General features: G+C 39.2%; 1 protein-coding gene across 8 annotated transcripts in view; it reads right to left on the bottom strand.

Annotated features, from left to right (window-relative positions):
* Positions 1-4,763: 4,763 nt before the first annotated feature.
* The window catches only part of TRPM3 (transient receptor potential cation channel subfamily M member 3), a 406,906-nt gene continuing 398,914 nt past the window's right edge, over positions 4,764-12,755 (bottom strand). For all 8 annotated transcript variants that reach the window (XM_077790276.1, XM_077790277.1, XM_021541495.3 and 5 more), the window contains one exon: positions 4,764-11,801. In XM_077790276.1, the coding sequence (XP_077646402.1) occupies positions 10,352-11,801 (1,450 nt within the window). In that variant the 3' untranslated portion in view covers positions 4,764-10,351. The remainder of the gene's footprint in view (positions 11,802-12,755) is intronic.

Below are 12,755 nucleotides of genomic sequence, written 5' to 3'. Positions count from 1 at the left end.
CCCTGCGCCTCCGAGAAGGAGGGAACGCCGCGGACGGCTGTCCCGGGGTGCGCCGGTGAGCTCGGGCTTTCTGCTGGCTCGACTGGGCTTGTTTCTCCGGTTGTGTCCATAAGGGCGCCAGCTCCTGTATTTCGGGACAGACAAAAATGTCCGCGTGTCTGTCTCTCGCAGACCAAACAGTGACATCCAGCGGCCACTCCCTTTGCTAAAAATGGCAAACCCGTGTCAGCAGAGCGGTGTGAGGATGTGCGGGGACAGCCGGAGCGTGCGGGCAGCGCGGAGCGGCTCGGGTGCGGCAGAGCGCTCAGCGCGGAGCGTGGCCCCTGCACTACTGCCGGAGGGGCTGAGCCTCTCACTTGCCTCTGAGGGAGGTCAGATAACTGTGGAAAAATGTTTGAAACCAAGTGTTTCTTTACCTATGTAGACACATTTTCCAGTATCAGTCCAACCAGCTTTCGACAGGCTCTGTCTTTCTTCTTAAATATCTTTGAGTTTGGCTACGGCTCACTGACACACCCCTGTCAAGTCTGTCTGGCAGGTACTGAAATTCAGAGATGGAAGTATTTAATGTGCCGCACTACAAAAATGGAACTGGGACCCTATGATCTAGTCAGTATGATAGAAACATTCTGGTTCCTGTGCACTATTCTTTCAGGTTTGGAGGCACAGCAATCAGCTCTGAATATTCCCTTTGGGGAGGGGAGCCCCAAAGACATAGAGGTGTGTGAACCAGAGTGTATATGGCACCACATTTGGCCAAACTTCCCTGGATCAAGTACGTTGCTTACTTCCTGTACTGAGCATCCAGGGCAAAAAATGAGTGGTTTCTCCCACATACCTTGGATCATAACTTCTATTAAAACATGTTATCATTTTACAACAATTTCTTGTATTAAAACATTTTAAAATATTAAAATATTTTACATCTGATCTGTTCAGAACAGAACAGAACAATTTTTAAATGCTTCTCTCTTAGTAGAGGCAAGATGAAATTCTTGACCCTTTCTTGTACATTTCAGAGCAGTTTTAAGAAATAATGCATACTGTGCATTATTTTGTATTTCATTGTAGTATACAATTTGGAAAATGCTGAATTGAATTCCAGTGTTAAACTTCCACAGAATAGCAACTTGTGTTAGGATTCATACTGTCTTGATTAACATATTTTAATATATATTTATTTTGTGCACCTTCTTCTGAGGCTAAAAAATTCTTGATCTGCTGTGACATTTTCTCCTGGCAACACCATGCTGAAGCTAATAGACCTGGTGGATCGACCCATACCCCAGGGGGATGGCTTGCACCCATCCCTGATGCTGGTGCAGGGAAACAGAAGCATACATGATACAGTTGCATAAGACAGCTTAATTTATGCTATGACTAGGACTGCACTCTGAGACTTTGAGTTGCTGTAAGATGAGTAGGATCAGCTACTGTTAAGGGAACTTGTTTTCCTATAAATATCTATGGTGCTGTATTGTCTGAAAATAGTCAGACCTTTTAGAAGAGATGAACTATGACTCACCTAACATAATCCTAAGGTAGGGCTAGTTTATTTTATAGACTTAAAAATCTAAATAAGTACACAAAATTTCAGATAAATATTTAAATTACTGCAGTAATGTAGTCCCTAGGTGTTACTGCACAGGGATGAGAGGGAATGTCCCTGCATTGCTGTGTACTTCCCCCTGTGGCTGCAGTTCCTCTCTGACTTAGCTGAACTGGGGTGGGAATGCAGGCAATCTGCTCTGGTTAGAAAGCTAAAATGTTTCAGGGAGAAAACAATCCATGGAGAGCTGAGGACCAGGCTATGTTTTCTGAAACTTTGGTCCTTGCTTGTAACAGGGCACCCCTCAGATAAGACTGGAGCAAAGACACAGAATGTTCTTTTAGACATTCACCAAAAACTACTCATCAGAACCTTTGAGATGTGGACTATTTATTCTACATGAAGCACAGATTAGCCTTTGCTGCTGCAAGTTGTTTGTCTAAATTATGATTCTCTGAGAGAATGCTACAGTCTTAGCAAAATAAATAGCACGGTTAAAATGGATTAATTGTAAACTTACACTATCCAAATTGACAAGTTTGCTACACAAATGTCCACTCAGGGAAAGAAAGGTGGGACTTGGACATATAGTATGAGAGTGATGTGAATTTTAAAGTTCATTTTCTGTATATTCCTTTGAGACGAACTTTTTTCCCTGTTCATCTTGTGCACACATTCCTCATCTGCTCCCCTCCTCCACAAATTACAGTGCAGTTACTGTGGTTCAGCACTTGTGGGTTATAATTCAGATTTGTGACTAATATTTCTAAAGAGCTTTTCAGAATATAATTCTTCAATCAGATTTAGTGTTTTTACTGTTACTTTCAGAAGATTTATTAATTGCTAAAGATGTGGTTTTAGTTTCAAGATTTTAAATAGTGAGTAGCAAAATGCTACATTGATAGTTGATTTTTTTGTTGTCTTTCAAATAAATAAAAAGATTGTGTGTTAACATTTTCTATAATGTCCTTAAAACTTTGATATGTTATTTTCCCAAGCTTCTTAAGAAAATTCTGATCTTGCATGCTATGAACAAAAAAAATCACTGGAGTGTTTTGTGAGGGCAACTATCACCCCCAGAGACTGATTCTGTGGCGTCCATGTGGCTGTTGAACCTTTGGCTATATGTTTGATTGGGGAAAGCTTTTAAGTTTTAGAAGGTAGTAGAAGCAGAGCAGTCTTGTCAGAGCTGTCAAACTTCTTGGTTTGGAATCCATACTAGCAAAGGTGAAGGCAGTTTCACCCACAGTTCTCTACAACAGCAGCTTGTATCATCTGAGTTGTGATGTCTCTAACTGTCCATGAACTGCTATTGTTATTTCACATAAACAACTCTCTCTGAGATAATGCTTGTCATTACTGCCTCTCAAAAGCATAATCCAAATATACTGTATTTATGACTGCAATCAGTTATTTGAAAATTTCAAAATGGAATCACATGAGCTTACTTTTTTTGTTGTTCCAGAAGTGTAACAGGGTAAATTTGAGCTCTCTATGCAAAACCAGTGAGGGCTAGTGTAAGTTTGTGCTGCACAATGGTGTAAGTTAATGTAGTTCTTTTCCATGGTGTATTAATGACATTAAGAGACTAGATCTCTGTCCTAAAGTCTATAAGATAACAGCTCATGGGAATGTTACTTTTTATTGTTGTTGTTGTTGTTTCTTACTAATTAGCTGACTTTAGGTGAAGTGTGTTAGTGTGAAAAATGCCAGGGAGACTAGAGATGTAGTATTACCTGGAGAGAAGCATAATGACAACTCTTTGGCATAGGTTTAGTTTTTGTTTTGGAAAACTTCAAAGCTCCCAGTCTTCATTGAAAGGCAGTCCCTGAGAAAGGATGAAATTAAATCTGATTAAAAAGTTTAGCATCTCTGTTGGGAAGGATGGACAAATATGATTATTCATAAATAATATATCCAGGATGAGAACAGTTCTCCCAGCTAGCCGGATGACACCCCTGCCTTTGGATGAGTCCTGAGGTGAAATGGACTGTTTCATCCCACCCCCCAAAAGATGTGTGGTTCACCCAGCACCTCTATCCCTCCCCTAAAACATCAGTGTCTGTAACCCCATTGGCCATGCCTTGTTCCAACCCACCTTGAAGCCCCTTTATAAGGAGGCTTCGAGGGGCCATGCGGTCTCTTGGAACTTCCTCCCCTCTTGGAACTTCCTCCCTCCTATTGCAGCTTCCTCTCTCTTAAGAGCATCCCTTTGTCTCTCCCCTGCCCCACCCTCTCATGCCCGGCCACGTGTGCGCCTGGGAGCACGAGGCAGAACCTTCTGCACCCCCAATAAACCTCTTTCCTCAAGAGCAAACTTCAGAGATCTCCGCCTCCATTCATCGTGCTGGAGCCTGCTATTTTCTACACATCTCCTTCTTAGATACCTGAAATAAAGAGCAGTTCTCCAAACCATTCCTCTCCTGAAGTGCAACTGATATATGCAGAACTGTTTTGAGTATCTGATATCTTTCTGATTCAATTGAATGATCTTTTTCCTGTGCTTCTTCTTCCTTTGGCTAAAACATGTTATTATCTCAGTGAAGGTTTATTTGTGAAGATTTTGTGCCAGTAGAGTTTTTCAGCAGTTTTGTGAGGATGTATCAGAGCTGGCTGTAGCTGCATGAAGAGGGAAACAGTGATTTCTTTTGTGAGCAAGGTGAGATGCCAGTTCAGAGTCATCCATAGGTGCTAATGGATTACTTGGTGTACTTTGTTTTTCATGGAGCTTCTCTGGCTACAAAAGCAATACCACCAAGTTGCCATACAAAGGAGCATGCTCCCACCAGGCTATGTGGATGCAATGTAGAGAGGCTCTGCAATTTGCTCCCCCTTTGCTGGAATGGTAGCGACAAAGCAAAGAAATTATTCCCTCCTTTTAAATAAACCCACTGAGAGATACTTCTTTCCTGGTTCTGATATTGGGCAGAATAAGGGACCCCGAATGAAATCTGATCTCAGAGGCAGAAATAAATTGCAACATTCAAAAGGTCTGTGTGCAACATAGTAAATGTTTTGGTTACCTTTAAATCTGTAAAGTTAGAACAGTGAGAGATCTCGGAGAAAGGCAGCTACAATTGCATCACTGCTTTACTTCCTTGAAAGTGAATGAACATGAATAAATGCTCCAGCAAAAACAGATGTTTTGATCTACATCTCTTTTTTTTTCTTTTTTTTTTTATTGCAAAACAATTGTTACAGAAATTTCAGAAAGTTCTACTGTATTAATTGCCAACTTCTGCTTTTTATTATGCATCTAAACACAGTCTAAAAGTGCATTGTGAATCCAGTAGACCTTTGGAAAGGACCATTTTCCCTAGTTATGTACATTTAGACAAATCATATTTGAAAAGCTTTGTATTAGTAGGAATTTGTTTAAAATAACATTTTAGTAATTTTTATCCCTTTATAAATGATTGTTATACACTTACAAATGATAGCCCAAATAATAAATGATTAAATAGCTATTAGTACAGAATATTGCAAACACTGTTCCAGACAGCAGTAGCAGCAAATAGACTCTCATCATGTACAACAACTGCAGTGGTGGAAAAAAGATATAACTTTAATACCATTTACTCTTGTGCAGGCATAGAACTATATTTCACCTCCAATTCCCTCTTCTGTCCCTTCCCCCTCCCTCCCAGATATTAAAATAAACAAGAGTTATCACTTCCCTGCAGCAGAAACAGCAGCTATTTAATAATCAAATGTTTTTCCCTAACAGTCTTTTGAAATAAATGTCGTGTGGCTCTGTGAATGATCTGAAAGCATACTGCAAAATTAAAAAGTCAGAGACTGTTTCACAACCAGACTGTCTCAATGGCTCCATCATTTGACCTCCAACTTGAAGATGATATAGTGTAATCCATGCCATGACTCAAACTAATATTGATTTAGAAATGTAGAATAAATTAATTTCCTGACAGAAATCAGAGTATGCCACTGAAATCAGTGGATTTTCTGCAGATTTGCACCAGCATCGGTAAGACTGTAATTGTAGTCAGTCATGGAGAAGAAAAGCCTGTGTGACCTGTAGTGTTCTGTGTGAGCTGTATGACTGGCTATAAAGCAGGGTGCAGAAACAAAGTCCCTTTGCATCCAGTACTACTGCTCATATGCCAGTGTGTGGCAAGGACAATGAATTCCATCTAGAGTAGTGAAGGGTTTCACTAGGTAAGCAGACACCCCCACTGTTTCACTTCTTATCCCAGTTTGGACTGTGATTTTATCTAAGATGGTTGAAGGGAAAATTCATGCTAGGAATCTTACCTATTTTTTTTTTTTAAGAAGATGATCTATACCTAGTGTCTCTCAACAGAACTGAAAATGTGGCCTTTATTGAACCAAATATGCATATTTGTGCAAAAAATGCAAATATATTCTCATTTTAAAGCAGGGGAAGACATCACAACTACTTCCAAGGGAAAGGGTTCCAAGGGAAGTCCAGGAAAAAACATCTCACACCTTCCCTTTGGGTGATTATCAGTGTTTAACCTGAGCAATATAATAAGACATTTATGCTTGTTTTAAAACCCGCACCACACATTTTCTGAGAATTTTGTTTCACTGGCTCGCTCTAATACCTTTGATGACTTCTGCTCTCAGGACAGACACTGGCTTGCACGCACTGCAGTCATTGGACTAAGGCCGTGTGCTGCTACCAGCACTTTTTTTTGAGCAGTTATTCATGTAGTTGCATTTTCCATGCATTGACAGTTCCTAAGAAACAAATCGTTTTCTTCTCATACAAAAAATATACCTAACTAAGATATTTATCCCCTGACAAAAGGCTATCCCTTCCACAAAAGGTACAAATCAGTTTGGTTGTTTTTTTGTTTTTTTTTTTTACCAAGAAATCTATAAATGGAAAATTAAAAAAAAAAAAAAAAAGTAATCTATGTCTGGAACCCAGAGGGATTTCCATGTGTAGATGAATGGATGTTTTGGTTTTACATTATATTTTCAAATTATCCCCTCACTGCCATTTGTTAACTGGCACTTGTGCTAAGAAAATAGTGTAGCACCTGATCTCTTCCAAAAAAAAGAGAGAGCCAAATGTCTGAGCACTGCTGTAGGTTCGCATTTTGTGTTGAGTATTCAAATTTCATAAAATACAATTGTCTTTTAAAAATAATAAAAAAATCACTTACTTTGCTAAAGATCAAAAATAATGGAAATAATGTAAACATCCAAAAGTTTGAATTAATTCCTAACTGGATTCATCTTTACAGACAGGCAATAGCAAAATGTTAGGTCTCCTAACAGTCCAAAGAAACTCATGGAACAATGCATGCATTTTCTTTGACACAAAAAAAGACTGGACTTTAAGGAAGAGAAACTACTTCAGTCATATCACACTGTTATTGTGAAAGAATAATGTGCTATAATACAATACCTAGGACAAGTGTATACCCCAACTGTAGAATAGAATCACTTAAACTGGAAACAACAGAATGGATTACTATAGGAAAATATTTATAAAATACTGCACACTGCTTCTTCCAGCATATGTAAACAAACAGCTAAGTTCAGTTGAGTTTTAAAATATTACTAAAGTTCATATGTCTTATAATCTTTTGCATAACATGCCAGTTTGTCTTTCACACCATCACAACTCATCTGTCACAGCCCACAGTGGCTCATTAGAGGTTTATACATCAGCTCATACAGACGTTTAAGTGGAGCTATACAAAGAATTGTGCGAAACATACCAAACTTACACACTGTGACCAGAAATGCATATTCCATACATAAGCTAATAATTGGATAGTGGAACTTAATGTTTGATGCAACATGTGCTATTTTATTGAATGTTACAGATTTACAAACAAGACCATGTAATGAGATATTAAACCTGCCCTGTAACGTTCACTAATATTATCACATGTCACAACTATATATGTGTCTATTTCATAAACTATTCTTTGATACAGAATACATCATATGGCACATGCTATAGCTACATGATGATGGATGATGAGACTTCTATCTCACTAAATGGTCATAATATCAAGAGTGGGAAGTCTCGTCCCATTGCAAGAAATGGGAATGTTTTATCATTCAAAAAGGAGCTGTTTGATGCAATGTGTAAAAACCAGGTGAAAATCAAATAATCTAACATCCATCATAATATTTTCTATAGACACCACATTGTAGAATAAATGGGAAACATTCAGGAAAAGTAGTGTTCTGACCTCCTGCAATCACACTTTTAACATCTGAATTTACATTTTATATATAATGGCAAATTTTAAGAGGTAAATAAAGTGTTCTGTTTCATTTTACCTGGAACCTGTGCTCCAGATCAGTAAGGTGCTGTATCCTAAATATTTATACAGCTTCTAGGCTTGGCAAACTTCTTTACACTAACAAACTAACCAATGGAATCTACCCCAGAGGAGAGCCCTGTGCCTAATTCACTAAGCACTGTTGAGGAATTTCTAATGAATCTGAAAGTCCTCTTGAGTAGACCAATAATGCAATGACGATGAAAGAGTCCACAACAGTTTTAGCAGACATTCATAAAAGTAACAAAGAAAACAAAGTAAGAATATCCCCCTCTACTCTCCATAGATAGATAGGTTTGGAGAAGCCTTAGGAAAAGGCTGCTAACAGAAGGTTGGCACATTTGAAGCATATTGTTAAACACAAGTTCCTTTGCCCCTCGGCATTTTGCTGTTGTTCAACAATCAGCCTGCCACAAGCATGCTTCATAATGCACAGAAAGGTTTCCGACCTTTCTTGGTATCGCCATGTGACTGTAATGCTGCACGTGGCCTGCAAGGCAATTGCATAAGCATGGTGTCTTGGTGGAGTTTAGTTCACTGAAAGCCTGATCAAACAGAAGAAAGCAAAGAACACGTTGGTGCAGGAAGTGTGAAACACATTGTTCTTAACATCCCCTTGCTGCATTTCCTTGTTTCCTGAACTTCCAACGCAGTGACTTGTTACCTAAATGTTTTTATCTTCTTGGCCCCCTTTCTTGAGGATGATGATTATTTTTCTGTCTGGATTAGTTGCCTTTAGGACTTAACTCTCAGATGGTGCTCAGAGTCTCCCAGGGTGAGGACTCAGTGAGAAAATATCAACTTGTATTCTCAAAGCTGCCTTTGAAAGATAATTCAATTTAAATAATGTGAAATATGTACCCCACTCACAAATGTTCATTTTTAATAACAAAAAAGAGCTGGTTCTACATAGGTATTGGTAACTGTTGAGATATTTTAACATCTGATAATACTAATGTCAACTTTTTAAAAGCTTAAAAGTTGTGCCATCATAAAGGAATGTGATTTGTTTTTCCAGTTGCAGCTTATGCTTCTCCACCCTTCTTTAGTCTTCTGTATACCCTTCCACCTGTGACCACTGGACATTGTCTCATGAGAAGTTTGAAACTCTGGTTGACAATGTGGCCCTTGGAATGTGGGTGGAGGCAATGGAGTTACACCCATCTTCAACCAAACCTGAAACAGCACTACCGTTCAGACACACTTTCTCCTACTAAAAGTTCTCACTGTGTGATATGCTGATGAACGGTGGATGCCTACTCAGAACTAAGGCTTTTGCTGTTTACAGACACTTGCAGTTTCACTTTGGTTCTTTTACTTACCTTAGAAGCATATAGAAATTCTAGTGTTTTTCAGTCCTCTGCCAAAAATGCTTTCCTTTAAGCAGCTTCAGTCTAATTACATGAATCTGGATTCACACTTCATGATAGATCCTGTATAATTTAAAAAGTCTAAATAGGGCTATGTTCACATTAAAAAAAAGAAAAAAAATGTGTATATTTTTAGGTGGGGGAATGATATGAAGAATAAGCAGCTGAAATGAAACCGCAAGAAGAACCTGGTAGCAGCATGGTGGATAAATCTCCCCAATTTATATATAATTAAACTGAGCAGTGAGAACTGGACACTATTACTATGCTCTGCTCTGCTCATCCTATTCTTACTGTTTCATCATATCCTTTGACTTAGTGAGACAACATACTGATGACAAATGTGGTAAAAAAATAAATATATACTATTCCACTTAATTACATTCATCCTGAGCTTGCTCACCTGTGCTAGAATCTAGAATGCCTGTTGTACACAGGAAATCACCTGACATTTTAACATAAATTCTTCTTCCATTTAAGTTGCAGTAAAAAAGGCATTTCATTTCCCTTTCTGCTCTTGAAAATATAAACTTTCTGTGGCACTAGAAGTTGATACAAAAGGAGACAAATGAACATTTATAGTTGTTGTTATGTTCATCTTTCTTCATTTCCATAAGTGTGGGATGCAAGGGACTTGGGAGACTTTAGGTGTTTTTGCTGCCAGTTCCTACAGAAGTAACAAATGCTTTTCACCAGTCATCATAATGGTGACATAGATGAAAAAGAAGTTGTAATGAAGTTTGTAACATATAATTTGTATATTTCTTTTTTGCCAGTTAATTCCTGCATCTTAAAAACTTGAATAATGATAAAAGGTCTTAGGATACCCTGTAATGAAATGCAGATATCTGGAGCTATTAATCTATGTCTTCTGACTTCATTAAGGGGGCTTAGTATTCCTCTTGTTTACAGAAGGTTTTGTAAAGCTTTCATTCCTCCCTTTTTTCTTCAATGCAAATGTAAAGTGGGTCAAGGTTGAGTATGTCAGTGGTGATGCTGAGGTTGAAAATGTGCTCCCTTGATCCATGGCTAATGCCAATTGTACTCAACATGGGGTGATGTGAGAGCTTTTTAAAAGTCTGCTAAGAAAAACAGACTGAAGAGCAGATGACCCTTAGACTGCTGGTGAGCTTTGTATAAGCCTAAGTGTGCTTGCTTTCAAAGCTGCAGAAGGCTCCAGTTCTTGACAGTCTCCTCATGGACAGGTTGTCTCCTCTGCTGTCTGGCCTCGAGGACTTACTCCTCTCTAAGGGGCTCCTCAGGCTTGCTGTGTTTCGCTGCCTGTCAAGTTTGTCACTGATGGAATAGCTCTTTCGTGTGTGCTGTGCATACAACACGTTGGACTCCTCAGCAGAGTAGCTGTTGGCTCGCTCTATTTTTGGAAGTGGGATGCTGTTGGGTAGAGTTGTTGTAGCACTGCTGTCTTGAGGAGATAAGGGGATTCCCTTCTTGTCTTTGACCTCAATATCCTCATGATCGGAGCTTGGGTGGGTTAGTTCAGCTTCTCTCTCTGGGTGGCAGCATCCCAAGTCTTCCACTTTGCCCCTGAGACTTCCAGGGAAACTGGCCCTCTCTGCAATGGCCTGGGGAGCACTCACACACCTTGTGTCTATGCAATCTGTAATACTTGTGTACTCTGCTGTTTTAACTGGGATGCCAAGGCTGCTGAAGTAGCTTCGAGAAGGAGAGAACATGAAGCTGTGAGATTTCACAATTGGTGTTTCCTCCAGAATAAATGGAGTAGTAGCCAGGTAACGACTGCTTTTAGATCGCTCTAAAGTATGATACAAGGGAGGGTCTGAATCCCATGGGATTTGGCATTCTGTGATTTGTGAATAGTCTGAAGAAAATGCTCTTGCTTCTATTCCAGAAGTTTCCTCATAATCAAGACTCCTGCCAGAGATCTTTTCACCAGCTGTACTGCTGATGTATGCACTATTAGTTAAAAGTGAAGAGGCTATGTGAACCGGGAGAGCTGCATCTTCAGGACCAAGAATATTTATGGAGCTCTCAAGAGGTTCTGTGTCAGAATGCATCTCATCCATGGCAGAAACATAGATGTCTATACAAGACGAAGGTCTTCTGGAGTCTGGGGCAATTGACAAAGTGCTGGTAGGGGGTAAAGGAGCCTTTCCTTCTTTTGCTATTGAGTGGGAACTGATTGCCCGATGCAGGCTTGGAGATCTTTCTTTAAAAATGCTTTCCAACTTTTCCAACCCACACTTGTCCTTAATATTTGTTGCATAGAAGGAGTGGCTTCGCAAGCGGGATGTGATCGTAGGTGACGTTGGGGACATGGACTCCTCTCCCGTGGGATCAATGCTCTCTTGAAGCTTGTAGGCATTTCCTTCCTGGCTGTTGAAGCTACTCTGCCGTACAATGTAGGCTGCATCAGTACAGTCAGATGAGGTCCTGGATCGGATCTTAGCTGTCTCGCCTCTCTCAATGCCAGCCATCTTTTCTAAGGCAGTCACCATTCGCCCCATCATGTCTTCCAGCTGAGCAAGCCTGATGTCAACTGTCTGCAGAGAGGCCTTCATGCAGTGCTCTCTCTCATTTACTTCTTCCAGTCGCATGGCCATGTTCTCCACCCTTTAGAAAGGGAAGAATTAAACAGGTAAATTTCTACAAAGCAGTAATGTTCAGCTAATAAGTCACCAAACCAGTTGGAAATAACCAGTCTCAAACCCCAAAGGCAATGTACACCACCTCATCTGCTTCAAAATCCTGCTAAAAGAGGTAGGTTTAAAAAAAAAAAAAAAATACTACACCCTCAGGGAACTGCTCCAGTGGATTAAACCAAGGACATCAGCTGTGTAGTGCAGAGGGGGTTTGAGTGTGCCTCATTCCAGGGACTGGAGACTTATTTCATAAATGTTAGTATGAATTACTGCCTCTTTGCTTTCAAAGCTTCTAATTAGGTTATTATGAATGAGTAACACTTAAAGTAGATGCCGCATTATGTTGTCCCCAGTTGTGCCACAGTCAGGACCATCACAGGTAGCTAAATGAAGTAAAGAAAAAAAGCAATGTACCACAGAAGAGAGGCACTGCTGTATTTTTAACTTATGTTTGCCCCAGATTTACACTGCCTAGCTCTATGTCGATCTAAGGAGATAGTTTCTTTGTTATCTGATTAATATTTAGCTCAGATTTGTAGAAAAAAGAAATATCAGCTATTTTGTTGAATATATATAATATTGAGTTAAATATTCAAGAATACTGCAAGGAGGAGAAACACTGATCAAGACAAATACAGCCTGTAACAGGATACATGCACTAAGATTGCTCCATTACTGTGATTGTGCCTTGGGTAGTCTGTATTCCTAGTTTAAGGATTGAAATGATGGATTTTAAATTTAGTTTTCAGCTGGTATCATAATATATAAATAAAAAGTTAGATTATAAAATGGGTAATAATTAAATGTAAGAGTCATTATTTTTAATTTAATTTAAACTTTAGTATGTCTTTACTAGACCATTGATCTGTCACATTTGAAAATATTTTCAATTTTTAGGGAATTGTGTACAGATTTATGGCAGTGG

This window comes from Lonchura striata, chromosome Z, assembly GCF_046129695.1.
Source record: "Lonchura striata isolate bLonStr1 chromosome Z, bLonStr1.mat, whole genome shotgun sequence".
NCBI classification, from domain to species: domain Eukaryota; kingdom Metazoa; phylum Chordata; class Aves; order Passeriformes; family Estrildidae; genus Lonchura; species Lonchura striata.
Note: the sequence above shows the minus strand (reverse complement) of the source record. Positions and strands in the feature narration are given on the sequence as shown.